General features: G+C 51.6%; 5 protein-coding genes across 5 annotated transcripts; 2 read left to right on the forward strand and 3 right to left on the reverse strand.

The window, feature by feature from the left end:
* Nucleotides 1–113: 113 nt before the first annotated feature.
* Nucleotides 114–616, reverse strand: BO72DRAFT_500590 (uncharacterized protein; the record flags this gene model as incomplete). The annotated part of the gene is made up of 1 exon (XM_040948912.1): nt 114–616. A coding segment is annotated over one exon (503 nt), but the record flags the coding sequence as incomplete, so codon positions are not given.
* Nucleotides 617–3,266: 2,650 nt separating this feature from the next.
* Nucleotides 3,267–4,486, reverse strand: BO72DRAFT_531543 (uncharacterized protein; the record flags this gene model as incomplete). Its single annotated transcript, XM_040950374.1, has 5 exons — nt 3,267–3,400; nt 3,455–3,467; nt 3,587–3,909; nt 3,984–4,139; nt 4,192–4,486. The coding sequence occupies 5 exons, from the start codon at nt 4,484–4,486 to the stop codon at nt 3,267–3,269; spliced, it is 921 nt and encodes a 306-aa protein (XP_040796804.1).
* Nucleotides 4,487–5,357: 871 nt separating this feature from the next.
* Nucleotides 5,358–7,335, forward strand: BO72DRAFT_472103 (putative MFS sugar transporter; the record flags this gene model as incomplete). The annotated part of the gene is made up of 9 exons (XM_040947121.1): nt 5,358–5,429; nt 5,494–5,649; nt 5,698–5,768; nt 5,825–6,371; nt 6,425–6,503; nt 6,553–6,751; nt 6,801–6,901; nt 6,956–7,020; nt 7,078–7,335. 9 exons carry the CDS (start codon nt 5,358–5,360, stop codon nt 7,333–7,335), a joined length of 1,548 nt encoding a protein of 515 aa, XP_040796805.1.
* Nucleotides 7,336–9,771: 2,436 nt separating this feature from the next.
* BO72DRAFT_500593 (uncharacterized protein) lies at nt 9,772–11,505 on the forward strand (the record flags this gene model as incomplete). The annotated part of the gene is made up of 1 exon (XM_040948913.1): nt 9,772–11,505. The coding sequence occupies one exon, from the start codon at nt 9,772–9,774 to the stop codon at nt 11,503–11,505; it is 1,734 nt and encodes a 577-aa protein (XP_040796806.1).
* Nucleotides 11,506–13,459: 1,954 nt separating this feature from the next.
* On the reverse strand, nt 13,460–16,683 carry BO72DRAFT_256864 (threonine/serine exporter family protein). The gene has a single exon (XM_040940095.1). It carries the CDS (start codon nt 16,422–16,424, stop codon nt 13,824–13,826), a length of 2,601 nt encoding a protein of 866 aa, XP_040796807.1. The 5' UTR covers nt 16,425–16,683; the 3' UTR covers nt 13,460–13,823.
* Nucleotides 16,684–17,230: the final 547 nt, after the last annotated feature.

Here is a 17,230-nt window from a genome sequence, read left to right on the forward strand (position 1 = left end):
CAGAGGAGCCAGAGGAGCCAGAGGAGCCAGAGGAGCCAGAGGAGCCAGAGGAGCCAGAGGAGCCAGAGGAGCCAGAGGAGCCAGAGGAGCCAGAGCCAGCAACAACTCCAGACGATCCAGAGCCGGAAGAAGAGCCACTAGAGCCGGAGCCGGAGTTGGAGGAGCCAGAGCCAGCAACAACTCCAGACGATCCAGAGCCGGAAGAAGAGCCAGAGTTAGAAGAGCCAGAGCCAGAAGAGCCAGAGCCAGAAGAGCCAGAGCCAGAGCCAGCAGTGGCCTCGCCAGCAGCAGCAGCAGCAGTAATGGTAGCCGTGGAAATCGTCTTGGTGACAGTAGAAGTCGAAGTAGCCATCACGGTAGTGTGCAGGTGAGTGGGCGCATTCGTAGCCTCGATGAGAATGGTGTTGTCAACGGTGATGATAGCATCCTCCTCGAGCTGAACATCAACCACAACAGGGTATTCGATGATGTTCAAGGAGAGGTGCAAGACCTCGCCGGTGAACTCGACATCCGAGCAGGTATCGCGAGCCCGCAGAGCAGTGTCCTTGGGCTTGATAGCCGCAGCACTGGCCACGCCCAGGGACGCGACGGTCGCTGCAAGAGGAGCGAAACGCATACTGTTCGATTGGAAAGAATGACTGTATGTAAAGAACGACAGTAAATAAAGAAAATCAGAAAGAGTGACAGTAATGGGCCCTGTTCGGCCGGAGCGAGCGTCTAAACGAGTGTACGCGAAGCTTGGTTCTCCCCCAGAGATGGGATCAGGACTGCTTTTATACTTGACGGAGACCTTCCAAAAAAAAATGGTGCATTAGAGGTCTGCATTGTGCAAGCCTTTCCCGTGGTCAATTGCCCTGCAGGCCACCACGTGGGAAATCCCTGTACTGTCCAGGTCTCGACCTCTTGGCAGGCACCATTGCTGGTAGGATCCGCTTCCAAGGTCAGAAAGGGGAAATATCAGGTAACAGTATCCGACGTATCGCGAGGGAATCAGGGATGGTTATGACGTTGGAATCGGCTTGCTCGGATATCCCGAGCTGAAGAAACCTGAAGAACCGGGTCGGGTTAAGCTTCTTTGAGACTAGCTTCAGGTTTGGTTCAGGGACAAAAACCCTTGGGTCGGGGAATTGGGATTGCTGATCTCTGCTGGATCCAAGGCTCTGGAACCTAGTGAATGTGTATCTGATATGATTTCACCTTCAAAATTGCACACATCGTTCTGTTCAAGATCAGTATCCTGTAGGGTTATCCGACCATGCCGCCAGCAAAAGTAAGTGCAGAAGTCTAAGCACACCCTGAACAGTCAGAGTTCAATTGACATGTACCGTCGATCGATTTGCCGACAGCTCTTAGGTAGTCTAGGGCTCGGGCTAAAAGTGGCTATTGAACGAGCGGGGCGCCCGCCCACCGCGTGTCGTTGGCTGAACCGAAGTAAGCCTGGCCCGGTTCCTTGGATCATCTCAGACAACATGGGACTAGAAAATTCCTCGTGAGTCCGTGACACCCTTAGATATGGTTGTTTGTCGACGAAAGGGACTATTTGAACGAGCAGGACGCCATTGGCCATCCACTCGACTCTACTGCTCTTAGGGCCTACTCTCCGGAAGTCCCGGATACAGTCTGCAGCAGCCAGCCCTCTCCAGGCACATCACACCGTATCTCATACCCACTTATCAGCGCGAGGCCCTTCTCCAAAGACCAATCCGACAGATTCCGTAATTCATACCGATGATCACAGCGAATGGGCAACACCTAGACTAGGTAGTTACTGAGTAGTACCACAAGCAGGTGGCTCGCCACACTAACCCCCTGTAGTGCATCTCCACAACAGTGCCACCTAGTCAGTAGTTAGGCGAGGAGCACGAGATCTCTGATTAGCTTCAGTTCTGCATTGCCCGCGAACCACGATCGGGTGGATATCTTTCAATCGTACAATGCCTCGTTCTCTCGCGTGCGGCAGTCACGCGATTTCCATCTCGGAATTCTGAAGCGAGGAAATCCGATGAATAGTTCGTCTTACTGTCGCGGCCATTTCGGCAAGCCCGGGTCTATCCCTGTCGTACTAGTATGAGTTCCCGTGGAGTTGAGTTCTTTTTTTGGGTTGATATACAGCTCCAATCGCTGTTCAGGTGTTATTTCCCCCCTTTTTCTTTTATCCCACTAAAGGTGGTGGACCAAAGGAAGAGGAGGAGCTGAGGGCCGATTTTTCGGGGAGGGGGTGGCAATCCGGAAAGCTCATGAATGGTCTATGTACAGTACAGTATTCACGAAGAAGCCTATGGTTGTAGTACGCAGTCGAAATTGGGGAGAATTGCTTTCCAACACGGCTGCCTCATTCAGGAAGTGGGAAGTCTGCTGTGGGTTGGGTCGAAACTTCAGTCATATTCAATTGCTCTTGATCCTCATAACCTTAATTGCCCTCTGCGTTGGGCTAAGCTATGGACTAATATCTTGGGTACAGGGTGTAGAAACCGATTGGAGTCAAACGGGCTGGTATTAATATCAGTGGACTTATGGCAGGTAACGAAGGCCTAACCGGCGGATGACTCGCTCTCACAAAGCGCCCTTGGTGGACCTGGACTTTCAACTCGAATGATCGAGCAAGCACCTTGGGTCAAGATTTCCGAATATATCTCTGAGAGACCTTAGAATAACGCAGCGAGACCTCTTTAAGCACCTCTCCAAACACCTTCCCAAGCAAGCACCTTTATCATAAGCACACTCTTTACCAGCCGTTCTCACGTCATTTTTATACAAATATCTACCTACCCCCTGCCGCCATCCGGCTAAGCGCAACCTTGTGAAGGTGGAAGGACAACTAGGTAGACATACCAAAATGGCTAATAGAGGTTCCAACTCAAAGCCTCGAGGAAGCTCTTTAGCGAGATGAACAGGCTCCTACCAGTGATCAAGCCTCTCACTGCAACAGAGGAGGTATGAGGGTATAAAGTTTCTGCTTCTAGAACCACTTCGCACGCAACCGCTCCGACGAGTTCCTCTCATTGCAGGGCACAAGCGGTATATTACAATGATAGTGATTTTGGCCGTCAAGACATGCCTGATCTTGATGATGTCCCTAGAAGCACATTTAAGGGTGGTACAATCTACACCCTGGGCATGCAGTTACTGCAGCCCGGCGCTTCGAGGCGGGTTACAAACGAGGGTGTCTTATCGCCACTCATTAACTACTTACAGTACACCCGCACGCGCCCGTCAATATAGATTCGGAATCTCAGTCGCTCTTTTTGAGTGCCAGGACTGTAGCCTCAGAATATGGCCATCGCGTTCGGTGGGGACGACACTCCACCGGGCATATTCAGAGGCGCAGATGTGACGAAGAACGTCCAACGCTGAAGATCCTCGCATGTACGTGCTAACGCCTCCAAGTCGAAGAGCTCGCCTGTAGTGAATCAGTATCGATACTTGAGTGTGTACATGGGAGCTTGAGACCCACCAATGGGCATGCCCTATCCTGCAAGGACGTACTCATGGAGAAACAGGTCAGGAGATTGAGGTGGATAGACCTGTCAGATGTCAGAAAAAATACCACGCAAAGCCCTGGCGGGGATCTGGTATGTCCTCTCACCTCCCAGCTAATAGCATTGCTCGCAATGGCCGCAAAGCCCGTATCCCAGAGCCAACGAAGCACGTCAATAGTTGCCTCCACCCCTGCGTGTTGGGGCTTCGGATTCTCGGAGTATCGCTGCTTCTGAGTGTGTGTCATGACGGTGTCCCATTCCTTGGTGACTCCTATGCGGATGAAGAGAATGTCACCTTTCTGGAATGCGACGTTGGATTCTTTTGCAACCTGTAGGATATCGGATAGTCTGATCTGATGGGTCGAGAACGTGCTATATTGTATACCACGCTTCTCGGCCCACGTCGCGTAGTCGATAAGTACCCCGCGACCTGTCAGGGGAGACTCAGTACATCCGGAGCGAATCAAGTTATATGTTAGGTTGACTCATGGCCGCGATACCTACCGGCTAAGCCCTCCCGTGCCCAGTGCTGTATACCGATTCGATCATTCGTCCGATCATTGATCTCTTCCACTGTTGTTCCGCCGTAAAGGACGCGCTCGGGTTGACCTGGGACTGGCTGCGAAAAGTGTCGTAACCCATCCCATTGACTACTTTGTTCTGCGAAATATCAACATCATGGAAGAGAAAGGGGGTTTTATTTTTGTCTCACGCGGGTTCATCGTATGGACATCATCAAAAGCCACGCCACCCAGCAACGGAACAATCCGATGATGACATGGTTGACGGTTTAGATTGGGGTAATCCAGCTTGGTCAATTCCCATGCCATGGTCACCCGCAGCCCTGTCTTGATCTCGGTTGCTGCCGCCTTGGTCACTACTTCCGGTGTCAGAATGGAAAGCTTCCCCAGACCCTCTTCTTTGCTGTCCGGTTCCCCCACCCAGACCTGCTTTGGATTCGGAAGCAGGTCAAATGGTGTATCGAAAAGTGATTGTCTGCCCGTCATGGCTACGGAGACACCCTGCGTGGAGCCTGTTGTTCTTATGCAAGATAGCATAAAGATCGCAAGTCCCTGTTTGTACTTTTCGAAACGACAGGATGTGCACGGGATTGACTTGTAAAGATGCGGTGCGAGAAATGTTGATGAGTGGTTCGTATGGTACGTAGGGTCAATATAGTGCGACCTTGCAATGTCAGTTTCCTTCAATGTCACCATAGTGTTGCAGCACGTACTTGAACTGATGTTTTGGTCTCCTTCAAAAATGTCAGTCAGAAGAGAAGCCCTCCACATGACAATTCGATTCAAGGTAGAATCGCGCCGATAAGAACGTGGCTTGTGAAACGCAAACTCGTGTAAAAAGTTGGAAGTTGGCAATCTTTCAGCTGGAGGGGACAAACATGCAACAAACACAAACTTGAGATCGGGGAGTAAAAATGCGGGGGATCAGCACGAGGCGACAGCCTTTCTTCCGTCACTGTCAACTTTCTTTTCTTCTTGTCGTTCACCTTTGGACAAGAACCGAAATAGCCGGGAATCAGCTTTTCGAGCAAGGGCGCAAACGAGACACATTGAGCTGTCATTATTGCCTGGACTGAGACATGCATTAAGCAAGGGGTAGTATACTGCTCGTTACATCAAGCGAAGACAGCAAATGTGCCCCTTCAGCCAACGGGTGGATGACCGTGTGCGATCCTTAGCTGTCGTGCAGAGCGCATTGTATGATTCACTAATCAAGCATTCCTCGGTCGCACCCTTTCTTGAAGCATTGTGTTGAAGCACTGTGGCTGACGGAACCGAGCTACCAGACTAGTCGCCAGACTTTGATTCGGGTTTGATCGCAAACGCTCTCGCGTTCAGTGCTAGACAATCCATCAGCATGGGCACTTTCGGATCGCAGACGATTACCTACAACAGGCTGGTCACGGCCTTCGTTGCTGTGCGGTCAATGGTAAGACGTCGACTTCTACCCTGCTTTCACCCAGATATACGCTAATTCCACTCAATTCTTGCAGACCTACGGTTATTGCTCCTCAATCATCTCGAGTACCATCGGCCAGCCAGGCTGGTATACTCATTTCCACCTTCCACAAGAGGGCCAGCCCGGATACGCGTCGATCACGACATCAGCCATATCGACTGCCAACGGTGTATACAGCGCTGGGGGTGCAGTTGCATGACTCTTCATTATGTGGTCATGCGACTTCTTTGGGCGTAAGCGCAACATCCAGCTGGGCTCTTTCCTGGCCATGTTTGGCGGTGCGCTCCAAGGCGGTGCCAACTCTCTAAGGTGCGAGCTGGAGTGTTCCAAACATTCTTGAAATCGGGGAGCTGATGTGTCTCCAGCATGTTCCAGGCAGGGCATTTTACCTGCGGCCTGGGAATCGGAATCCTGGTGACTGTCTGTCCCATGTACCTGTCCGAAATTTCGAGCGTTTTTCACCGAGGCTGGCTGGTCGGTCACCATGCTATATTTCTAGTCTTCGGGTACATGCTTGCTGGGTGGGTTGGCTATGCGTGTTACTTTGCACAAGGTCAAACGGATACGTTCAGTTGGAGGTTCCCGCTTTGCCTTCAATGCCTCCCACCTTTGATCCTGCTTCTTGGGTCGCCGTGGGTTCCGCGCTCTCCTCGCTGGTTGATCAGCAAGGGTAAACAAAGCGAGGCTCGATCAGTCTTGGAGCGGCTGCGCAAATCCCCTGATGATCCCGACAATCTCGTTGCCAAGGAAGAATACTACCAGACTACTCAACAGATTCATCTGGAGAAAGAACGATTGTCTGCCTATGGTAATGTATGGAAAGCAGTCTTCAAGAAAAGGTCATATCGGAAACGCATGATTATTGGTTTCCTGACACAATGGGGAGCAGAATTTGGTGGGCCTTTGATCATAGTAAGTCACTGGTTCGCGGATACCGTTTGACCAGCAGCTCATTTGAATGACAGAACAACTATGCCGTCATTCTATACACTAACCTAGGCAGCATGCCCTTTCTTCTTAGTGCAGTATGGCTTACCACAGCTGGTAAAATGGTCTATTCGTGATCCAGCTGGCGCTGACACCTGAGTTCTAGGTATAATCTATAAACCGTTAGGAGCTTGGCTTCATGACAGAGTAAACTCAAGGCGGAAAATGTATATCGTTGGCTTTGTCGGGATTGTTATCACGACATCCTGCCTAGCTGCCATGACAGCACAGTATGCAGGGACCAAGAATCGGGTTGGAAATGGCTTTGGCATTTTTTTCATCTATCTCTATTTGGCTTTCCAGGGGTAGGCAGGCCTTCGACCAGCCCACGATGGGGTACTGACTTTGCGACAGAACATTCTGTGATACCACGATGTACCTCTATGTGTCTGAAATATTCCCCACCGAGATTCGGCCGATTGGCATGGGCTTTTCATTATTTGGACAATTTGCTGGCAAGTAGAAGTTCTATGGCGGCTCTTTGCAACGCGGCTAACTGAAGGGTGCAGCTACGTTGATACTCCTCGAAACCGCTCCAATGGGCTTTAACAACATAGGGTGGAAGTACTACCTGGTCATTATCTGCTAGTCCGCCTTCTTCATTCCAGGTACGTAGTACTGAGCCTTCAAGATTGGGAACTGGCCTACTGCACCGGTACTGACAGAATCTCGAGTCATATATTCCTTTTTCCCGGAGACAGCCCGTCTGACCCTCGAAGAAGTCGCGAAGAATTTTGGTGAAGAGGTTGCCGTCCGCCGCACGGATGCCACGGACGAGGAGAAGGCACAACTCGAACGGGATCTTGCAGCTGGATCTCGCAACTATCAATCATCCAGAATAAAGACAGGAAATGGGACTGTCGACGATTCTGTCCTTCATGGAGTCTAATCAGCATGATGCCAGGTAAGTATTTTGACCATCGGTGGAGGGCCTGGTTTTACAACCGGACGGCTAATGGATGTGTAGGTGTTATTCGAGGATGCTTGCAATTAGCTCAATCCCTGTATATATGATAATTATCAGAATCTTGGGTCGGTGTCTATTCGCTTGAAACGAGGTCTTGTGGACGATTTGGGTGAGACTGCCGGACTCATATCTTTCAGGCTTGGTTGGCAAACTATCGGTCTTCAGGAGGCGGCTGTGGAGACATTAGTAGATCTAAAAGGTCTGGGCCAATGAGGGAAGGAAAAGCGTGACGACGAACCGGTCGAGCGTCGGGTGGATTTGTGAGTTCAAGCGCACTGGTCAGTGGGACGAACATATGGTTCTGGTTAGGTGGCTTCAGTAAGAGCCTAGAGGTGGCAGGAGCTTCATTGCATCTGTAGATGTGTGGGGTGCAATATGAAGAGATGGATCCCAGATGACACAGTTGACACTTGACAAAACTAAAAGGTTCAACTTGAAAGCATCAGACAAAGGAACGCGGGTGATTGACGGGTGGGATTCATTAAGACCAAACAATTGTTGTCCTCAGGAATCCTTGGAGACCTTAAGTGACCTTCGAAATCCTCAGGCACCAGACCCCGGTTGGGTGTTGGCTCCAATCAGGTGCCCCAGGCCCGCAAGTGCCAAACAGTGTCCATAACTCTAGTCCCAGATAGGATAAGTGTGGCGGTCAAGCGAGCCAGTCAGCAAGGCAGACTGGACCAGGGCGGCGAAGTGGGCGTCTCAGCCCAGCGTCTGGAAGCTGGAATTGGAGAATGGCACTGGCAGCTTTCACTTCCTCTCTCTCCTCTCTCATTGACACACTCTCCTTCCCTCACTCACTCGCCCCATCTCTCCTCCTCCTCCCTCCCCCCCCCCCGCTGGTTCCCCTTCCCTTCTCTATCTATTATTACTTGGTGTTCTCCTCATTCATTTATTCATTCCTCTATTCTCCCTTCTTTCCTCACCCTCTCTCTACCTACCTCTCTCTCTCTCTCTCTCTCTCTCTATACCTCTCTCTACCTCTACTCTATCTTTTGCTTTCTCTCCCTCCCCCTCTACCTTTACATCTTTCGTTCTCCCTTCTCTTCTCTCTTACTCGCGTACCTTCCGTCACTCCAAGCCTCCTTCGCCCCCCCGTCAGCCTTGTCGCTCTACTTCAACCAGATCCCTTTTCACCCTTGGCCTCTTTTCCAAAGGCCTAATTCCCGCCCATCTCTTATACCTCACCTAATTATTTTCTTCCATCTGCTAGACTTTTAATTTGCGTGTTCTGCCTGACCTCGCTTTGTGTTCGCCTTTCATCCGATTTGAGCGGGAGAGGTATCTTGCACCGTCTGTCTGCCTGAGGCACCAGAACCATTTTGCTTCCCGATTAGGCGCGCCAGGAAAGCCACGGAAAACGAAACAGAAAAAAAAGCAAAAAAAAAAACAGGGCGGCCAAAACACGCGCCGAGAGCCGAAGAAACGAATCAATCACACCCGGCGTTGAGACTCGTTTCCCTCACTTCATCCTCTCACTTTTCCTTCTCTCTTTCCACCGTCCCAAGTGCGCGGAATCCTTATCAACCCCAGAAAACACAAAAAAGAAAAAAGTGTCAGTGAGAAAAGGGATTAAAAGAAAAGGTTAAAGATAAATTTGGAGAAACTGAGAAGAAGCCCGCCCTTAATCATCCATCTATCGATCTCCCCTTGACAAGAACCCAAAAAGTCTTTGCTTGCATCCCTTACTTCCCATCTCGTCACCATCGCATCGCTGTGTTTGTGTTGCGAAGGATTCGGACGGACAGTTCAGGCTTGAGTTTTCTCTTCATTACATCGTTGTGTCGAGCTTTATTTTTCCACGCCTACTAGGGAGTTGCAGAGCATCTCCCGTCTGTTCACCATCATCGGTCTTTTAATCGCAGACATATCCTTCACCTCCACCGTTGCTTGAGCCGACTACTCTTTTGCTCCGGTCGCGTCTACCTTCGCCTCTCTCTTGGTCACCCTACTAAGCCACCAGCATTGATCATTCGACGCTGACGTCTGGTTCTTATCTTCTTGTACACCTGATTCCTAATCGCTCTTTGCCGTCTGGTGCCATTCCACCAAGGCGCGTCGACTTACATATCTTCCTGTATCTTGCAGGTAAGCTGGCGTTGAGGCAGTCGCTCACAGCATTCGGCTGACTGTTACGAAAGCTCGCATCGGTCATTGATCCTGAAACTGTGGAGCATTATTACCATTCATTGCCCTTCGATCATCCAGTCTCGGTTTATCTGTGCGTCTCGTCATTGCCGAAGCCTCTTAATCCTTTAATACGCTAAGGCTACTCTGCGTTGCTGATTCACCAGCACTCCCTTTTCTTCGTCTTTTGCACATATATTATTGTACACTTCACCATCTACAATCACGAGTATGGACGCTGGCGGTCTTGCTCAAATGAGCTACAACTCTTCTTTCAATAATGGCGGTTCCCTCGGGGTTCCTGGGGCCAGCTTCGGCTCTCGGCGGAAGGGTTCCCATATCAAGCGACTAAGCGTCCCCCCGCCGCACATCGCGACTATTGACGAATCTCAGCCTTCTGCACCCGTCCCCACGCCACGCACTAGCCGTTCTCATCTTTTGGCGGGGCTGAGGACCGCACCGAAGTCCGCGACCGTGCCGTCTGCAGTCCAACGCCAGCAGCACCTGGGTTACGAAGGCGATCGGTATGGCAATTCTTCGAATCGCGCTACGGAGCGTGTCCCTCAAACCGCTATGGGAACCGGTTTCCCACGCCACTCACTAGCCACAAACCAGAATGTGGACATGAACACGGGTCGTCCTATGTATACTTTGCCGGAGCAGGTGCTCGCACCTCCGGCTATAGACATCGCTGGCGATATGCCAATGGACGATAACCTGTACGCGGAGTTGATGTCGACCAACCTTTTTCTTGCGGCCCAGCAACAGCGCCTGCAACAGCAATTGATTAGTGTGACTGCAGCAGCCCAGCAGTTCCAGGGCATGACCTTGGGTGGACCCATGGCTCAGCAGCAACAGGAATACCCTGCGCTTTCGGTCCCCAGCATGGGCTTCTATCAGCAACAGCTTCAGCAGGGTGTGCAGCCGATCGTGCAGCCGGTGCCAGGTCAGCCTGGTCTCTTCTCGGTCTACAATCCTCTTACCGGCCAGCAAAACTTCATCTATGACAATACTTTCCAGCAGGAAAGCTCCACTACTCCCTACCACGAGGAGGAGCCTTCGTTCCCATCCGTGCAAGTGCCCACTTTTAGAGCAGAGGTTTCTCCTCCCGAGTCTCATCAGTCCCCTGTCAGCATCGGTGAGCCCGTGTCTCCTCCGCGGTCGAGCCCGTCGCCGCCTCTGGATGTTGCTCCTCTGCCCCCGCCTTCAATCAACGCTTTCCGTCGGGGACACAAGAAGAGCTCTTCTTTCAGCCCTGCCCTGAAGCTGCCCATTGACACCATCAAAGCCAACAGCCAGATGGTGGCGCCTGGTCCTAAGACTGCTGCCTTGCCTCAGACTCCTGCGACGGGAACTTTTGGCCCTGGTCAAGCTCGTGCAGGTGAACATCCCACTCGTCAACCTCGCGGCCCTCCTTCTCTGGAAGAGCTGGTTGCGAAGCCCACTTCCAAGTTCGAAGGCAGCAAGAACTTTGCCACACGTCAGCGACGTCGGGCCGTCCACAACTTGGTGCGCGCCGGCATTGAGCGCCGCGGTGACACCCGGAGCTTCGGCTGCCATAGCAGTGGCGGTACGAATACTCCCGCCAGTGAGAAGGAGTTCACTTTCTCCGATGGAGATGATGCCACTGTGCGTAGTGGTAGTCTTTCCAGCAAGCCCAGCTTGGGTAGCCTCCGCGCAGCTGCCAACGGTGCAATTGGTTCCGAGAGGAAGGAAAGGTCTTCTCGGGAGCGCAGATCGCAGGATAGCCCCTACAACACGACCCCCATCAGTGAGGATGGTGGGTTCTTTGGAGGAAAGTTCGCGGACGTTCGAGCGGATCAGGGCTCTCCTCGAACGGGCTCCCCATCGGTTGCTGCTGTCGTCGCTGGCCAGAAGACGGTAGCTCAGGGTCAGGAACGGCGCAAGACCCCTATGCTTGTGCTGTCCAGCGCTGAGAAGCGTAAGACCCCCACCATCATGTAATGTGAACGCCGTACATAATGTGACTTGAAACGCGCTACGGGATGTGCCAAGCTTGGATGATTTCTTTATTTCTTACTTCTGAGGTGTTTTTGAAGCATTTTGATTCTATTATTTCCTGGTTCCGAAGACAAGATGCTTAATTTTGTGATGTCAATGCAAGGCAGACTTGGTCCTGAGCGATCTTCTGTCTATGTTCCTTTCTCTCTGTGCTTGGACACACGATTGGGCTCTGCGAGATGGTTGGTTAGTCGGTTTGGCTGGCTCAACACCTCACCTCGCAACCCCACATATGAAAATGTGACTTATGTTATCCTTTTTTTCTCTCGATCATTCCTTTTCTCCACTTTCTACAACTTGAACAAATTGATGAAGCTCCTCAAGCGGGCTGATTGACACATTAGCAATGCGTTGCCTTTCTATCACGTCTTTTTCCTTGAGCGTGGAATTTCCCAAACCCCGGTCTAGACCCCAGGTTCTCTTCTGGGAACTGAACCTGGGGGAGTCGAAGCCCGGCTACATCTGGTTATGTAGCCTTTCTGGCCTAGAAAATCAAATAGTAGAGTGTTAGTTACAATAGGACGAGAAGCAGTCACATCCTCAAGCGCGTATGCATCTTTAACACTTTCAAGTCGCATGCTACCGGCTTGAACGATATCGCCTTGGTATGGATGCTGAAACTATGTCCCCTACCAATCACTATCTATCAACCCTGTTACGAACTAGAATCAACACCAGACTAGCCAACTTAATACGGAGGATTTCAACCCAGCGACCCCCTTCGATATAGATATGCTAGACCATGCATGAAAACTCAATTCCGAGCTAGAGACCACTTAACCTGATGAAAACAATCAGCCAAAGAAAAGCCTTGATCTAAGAAGCGAATCCACACACCGTACCGTGCCAGTTCATGTTCATGCTCCTGCCGGAAGTGTCATGAGTACGAAGACTGGCCGCCCGGTCCCAGGTTCCGATTCAAATTGACCTTTCTAGCCTATAGCCGAGCCAGTCAGCCAGCTTACTTGGGTGTTTCGGGATAACGGCGGACGAATGATACCCTGCCATAATACTTGGTTTGGTCGAGCAGTGTTTCGGTACAGGATGCCTCCTCCTCCTCCTCCTCCTCCTCCTTGGACCCTATTCCTTTCTTTCTTTTGTTGGAAAGGTGGTAGGGGGAGGGGGCATCGATCGAGTCAGTCATACTTGCTACGTGGATTGAGGATGAAAGAACCGGGGTGGAATGGTAAGGTAGGTACAGGACCTAGGCTCGGTGTGTGTACAGTACACGGTTGCTGGACTAGGGAGGGCGGGCTAGCTTATGTGTTGCGGCTGCAATGGCTTGGCTTGGCTTGCTTGTCTACTGGGTTGGTTCATACCGCATCGCATATCCCTGCTTCTGCGCTGCGTGGGTTCGGGGTTTAGAAGGACACCACTGGGGTGGCGGGGGGTTCGATGTTCGTGGGCACGGCACTAGATCATCTCTGTGCTGTACTGTATGCGATGAGGTGTGGTTGTTGATGGATGACTCTGGGTTGTGGTGTCATCGAGTAACCAAGACTACCTAGGTAGGTAGGTACCTTACCTCCCTTCTTTATTTGAGTGGTGGGTCCGCGGGAGGTAGGCAGGGAGAGGTGAAGGAAGGAAAAGAGCGTTGCGCCACCCCCCCCCTCCCTCGTCCCGAGATGGCAGGAGCGATCTTCTCCCGCTGGACGCAGGGATACTTGCATGTTATGCTGATGGGATGAGAAGCCGCTGGTCTACTTCTAGAGAGTCAGAAGAGGGCATCCCAACGGTATTCTATTGTATGCAGACAGTATCCCTGGGAAGATCTTACATCTATAATTGAACCAGGCACGGATACTGATAAGATCTAGGCCGGTTTGGGTATCGAGGTAAACGTCAAGCGCGGTTGAGACGAGGTATTACCGTAGTAAAGATCAAGACTAGAGACTACCGCTCATATATAATCTCATCATTGCTAAGTACTACCCAGAGTAGATCACAGACACAGACTGTAACAAGAAAAGAAAAGAAAACCAAAGAGTGAGTTTATCGACATGTGCAAGAATCTCAGAAACAGCAGGATAGGAAATCACAGGGCATGGGAAAAAGAGAGGGTGGTCGGAGCCAACACTATATAGATAGGATCAAGCAAGATATCACCCCAAACAGTTCACGCTGAAACAACTCGACAGACTCGCTTCGTGACGGCAATGCTAGACAAGAACACAGAAGAAAAAACAAGCGTACGCTTCACGTATAGAAGTGCGAAAGAGCGTGGTATAGATAGGATGGAAGTCACGAACTTTGCAAGTTCTTTAGAAACTGAAGAGTCCGCTTCGCTTCTTACCCAATGGGTAAACGACCAAAGCAGCCAAAAATAGACCGACGGTGAAGCCTACTGCCACCTGGATCATGCCATACCCGATGTCCAGAACGATTCCGTGGGACTGGGTGTCATACTCGGGCTTGGTCATGTTCTGAGCCGCATCAACGAAGCCCTGTGTTCCGTTGGACACTGGGGAGTACGGAGACGGCACCGTCGTGATCTGTTCCGCTGCGGCAATACCAGAGATCAGAGAACCGCTGGCTGCGAGGCCCGACGGCACCAATACAAAAATCGCAGGCAGCATCGCCGCGGCTGCAAAGCCATGTCGCAGTCGACTGTAGAGATTCCCCATCACACCGACCACAAACGCTCCCAGAGCGTTGGACACTTGGGTGCTGGTGGAGAATCGCTTGGTGCCAAAGTAGGTGGTCACGAACCCCGTGAATGCGATGGCCAGCATCATCGGCATCTGTCGCCACTTCGCTTGGTTGATCACAGCGAGACAGAATGTGAAAAGGATAACGAAGGGAAAGCGTCCCACGTACTCGTTGGTGATGGGACTCGGGGGGCAGGTGTATTCGGAGGAGGCATCGGCGTCGAGAAGACCATACACCGCAGTGCCGATTGTGATACCGAACCCAAGAAATAAAGAGTATATAATGGCATACACCATGCGGACGGAGCCGGCCACAATGCTGCGGGACTGTAGTTCCAAACTGGCACACAGTACCATATAGCCTGGTAAAATCAACGCAATTGATGACTGGGCCAGAGCCGAGAAACAGAACAGTCGCCCATCTCCATGGCGAATGCTGCCAAAAGCCCGTGCCAGAAAGGAAGTCAGAACAGCCGCTGATATCTCGAAGACGTTTTGATAGAGGTTTGATCGTGGAGATAGCACAAGTTGCAGGGTCCCCAAGAGGCATCCAAGCAGAAACGCGATCGGCATATCGATGGGTCGCGCACTGAATGCAAAGGGGCCAACGCAGGCGCTAGCACAGCCATGCAGCAGAATCAGAAGCCAGACAGGGTATTTGTTCTTCATCTTCATAATCTCGTCCAGCCGTTGAATAGCCTCCTCCACCCCGATCACGTCGTGTATCACCTCCTTGTAAATAAGGTGTACATCGGACAACTTGCCCAAGTCAACACCTTGAGGCGCCCGCACCACTTTCACCTCCGTCGTATGGGTGGCAGCGTCGTCAAAGGAGATGATCATGCATCCCGGAAAATAGAGAAACTGGCCGTCGATTTCCAACACCCGTGCCGTCATCCTCATATACTCCTCTAACCTATGCGTTGGTGCCCCATACTTCATCAAAGCCCGACAGAGGCGAATGCAATACCGTTGCCGCGAGAGAAGCTCAGCGATGTGCACTGTAATCCGGATCTCATCCTCAAGCTGTGGCTTGCCCATTCGCTTAGGCGCACCTGGTATCGCACCACTGCTCCGTGAGCGCTTGAGCATCGCGATAGGGGAGCTAGATGAGTTCTTGGCGGTGGAACCAGCTAGAGACAGACTAGACTGGCTCGGCGATTTTTCGTACCATTTCCTCGGGCGTTGGGACTTCCAACTTGGATCAGGAGACAGCCCTCTACCACTGATTTCCCCGGCACTACTTCGGCGAGAACGTCCATGACGTCCGATAGAATAGTGACCATCCGAATGCTCGTGAAGCTTCAGCAGAGATGAGAGAATCCCACTCCGATACTGAGAAGGCCGTTCGACATAATTTTCGGAATCCCTGTCTTCGAGGGGAGTAACCTGTCCAGAGCGAAACCCTGGCGACGGGGCTTGAAGCCGGGTCAGAAAGTTGAAATCCTTTAGAGTCATTTGTTGCACTAGTTTGTGAGCTTCAGAAGAACGCGTGGAGTGTCGACCGTTTAGGGGGCCAACTTCATCGTCGTCTGAATAGTCGTCGAAATTTTTCTCGGTCAGGCTGATCATGGGAATTTCATCTCCAAGCTCAGCGGGCGGCACCACCTCGGAGGGAGTCGAGTCTATGGATGACGGCAGACTGCTCCGACGGCTTGGCCTAGGAGAATTAGGAGAACGACTGAGTAAGGTGGCCAATCGCTGGGCCCTCTCTTGCGCAGAGTGGATAGCTCTCCCCTTCTCATTTCTGACTTCATCATCACCATAAATCTCCGGCGAGCTAGCCCTTGAGTGGACAGTTAGGCCCGTGACACCGACTGGTGAGCCAGGGCTGATATCGATCAAGGGCACTGATTGGGGGCTGGCAGTGACCTTGTCGGCGACTGGAATGCGAGCTGTGGGTAACGGTCTTTGGGGCAATGATGAACCCCTTCCATCAAGCCGGGTCTCTGACGTCGATCCGAAAGAACTGTCGCCAAGACCAGCTTCGCTGACAGTGAATTTGACGCGATTCGCGGTTTTGGGGTTTCTAGCATTCCGGAATCTACCCTGGGCGCCGCTAGGGCCCGCTGCACTCTCTTGAAGCCTCTCATTGGGGATCGAGAGAGAGGATATACGCGGCCCTTGAGAGGATCTGCCTGTCCTTCCGGACAGATCAGTAAGGCTTCGGGGCCTTGAAGAGGAAATAGGGAGATCAAAGTAACCACCAGCCATTCCCGTGTGCTTTACGTGACTGGACAGAGTGCCTTCTGAACAAGCGGAATTTCTGGTACTTTTCTGTGTTACCCTGCTGGGGTTTTTTTTAGTACTTCCGAAATATTCCACTTATTGGTTTCTGTGCCCCGTACTCTGCACACAGACCTTGTTTGAGAGATGCACTATTTCTAGTTCTGAAGGCGATATCTGATCTTGTAGCCCCTCGAAGGCACAGCCCCGTGGCTAGCAAACCGTAGCTATATTCAGTAGCCTAGCAACCATGTCAGATCTGCGCGTTACATCACCAATGGGGCCTAACTACGAGCTGAAACTCACCTCGGAGGATTATGCCAAGCTGGAGGAATGAGGCGGGCAAAGACAGGACGATATGGTGGTTGCAAGGCTTCGCGATCCAAGCCACCTCAAAAAAGCAGATAGCGGTCGCGACGGTAGGGTGCTTGGAAGGGATGAAGGGCCCGCCGTAAGGAATGAAGGCACGTCACGGACGCATATCCCGATTCGTTATGCTGGCCTGAAGGACTCCTCCAGAGAAAATCCGAACTTGCTGCAGGGTGAAAGAGGAGGCAGGCGAAGGAAAAAAGGGGGAGGGGTGAAGAGATAGATAAGAGCTTGCACTGTACTAGCCGTGGCTACGATGAAGCTCGAGGGTATTATAATCAAGGTGGTGGGGAAGGCAAGTGCCAGAGACGTCCGATCTTCTGATGGACGAAAGCAGCCGAATCTTGGGATATGTGAGCTCCAGATAAAGGAAGGGAGGACCAATCACGGAACTCAAACCACACTGAGTATCATATGAAGAAATG

Source organism: Aspergillus fijiensis, assembly GCF_003184825.1.
Source record: "Aspergillus fijiensis CBS 313.89 unplaced genomic scaffold BO72scaffold_68, whole genome shotgun sequence".
NCBI lineage: Eukaryota > Fungi > Ascomycota > Eurotiomycetes > Eurotiales > Aspergillaceae > Aspergillus > Aspergillus fijiensis.

Excerpts from the sequence above, each read along its gene's own strand:
- BO72DRAFT_256864 (XM_040940095.1), bottom strand. The coding sequence starts at position 16,424 with ATGGCTGGTGGTTACTTTGATCTCCCTATTTCCTCTTCAAGGCCCCGA.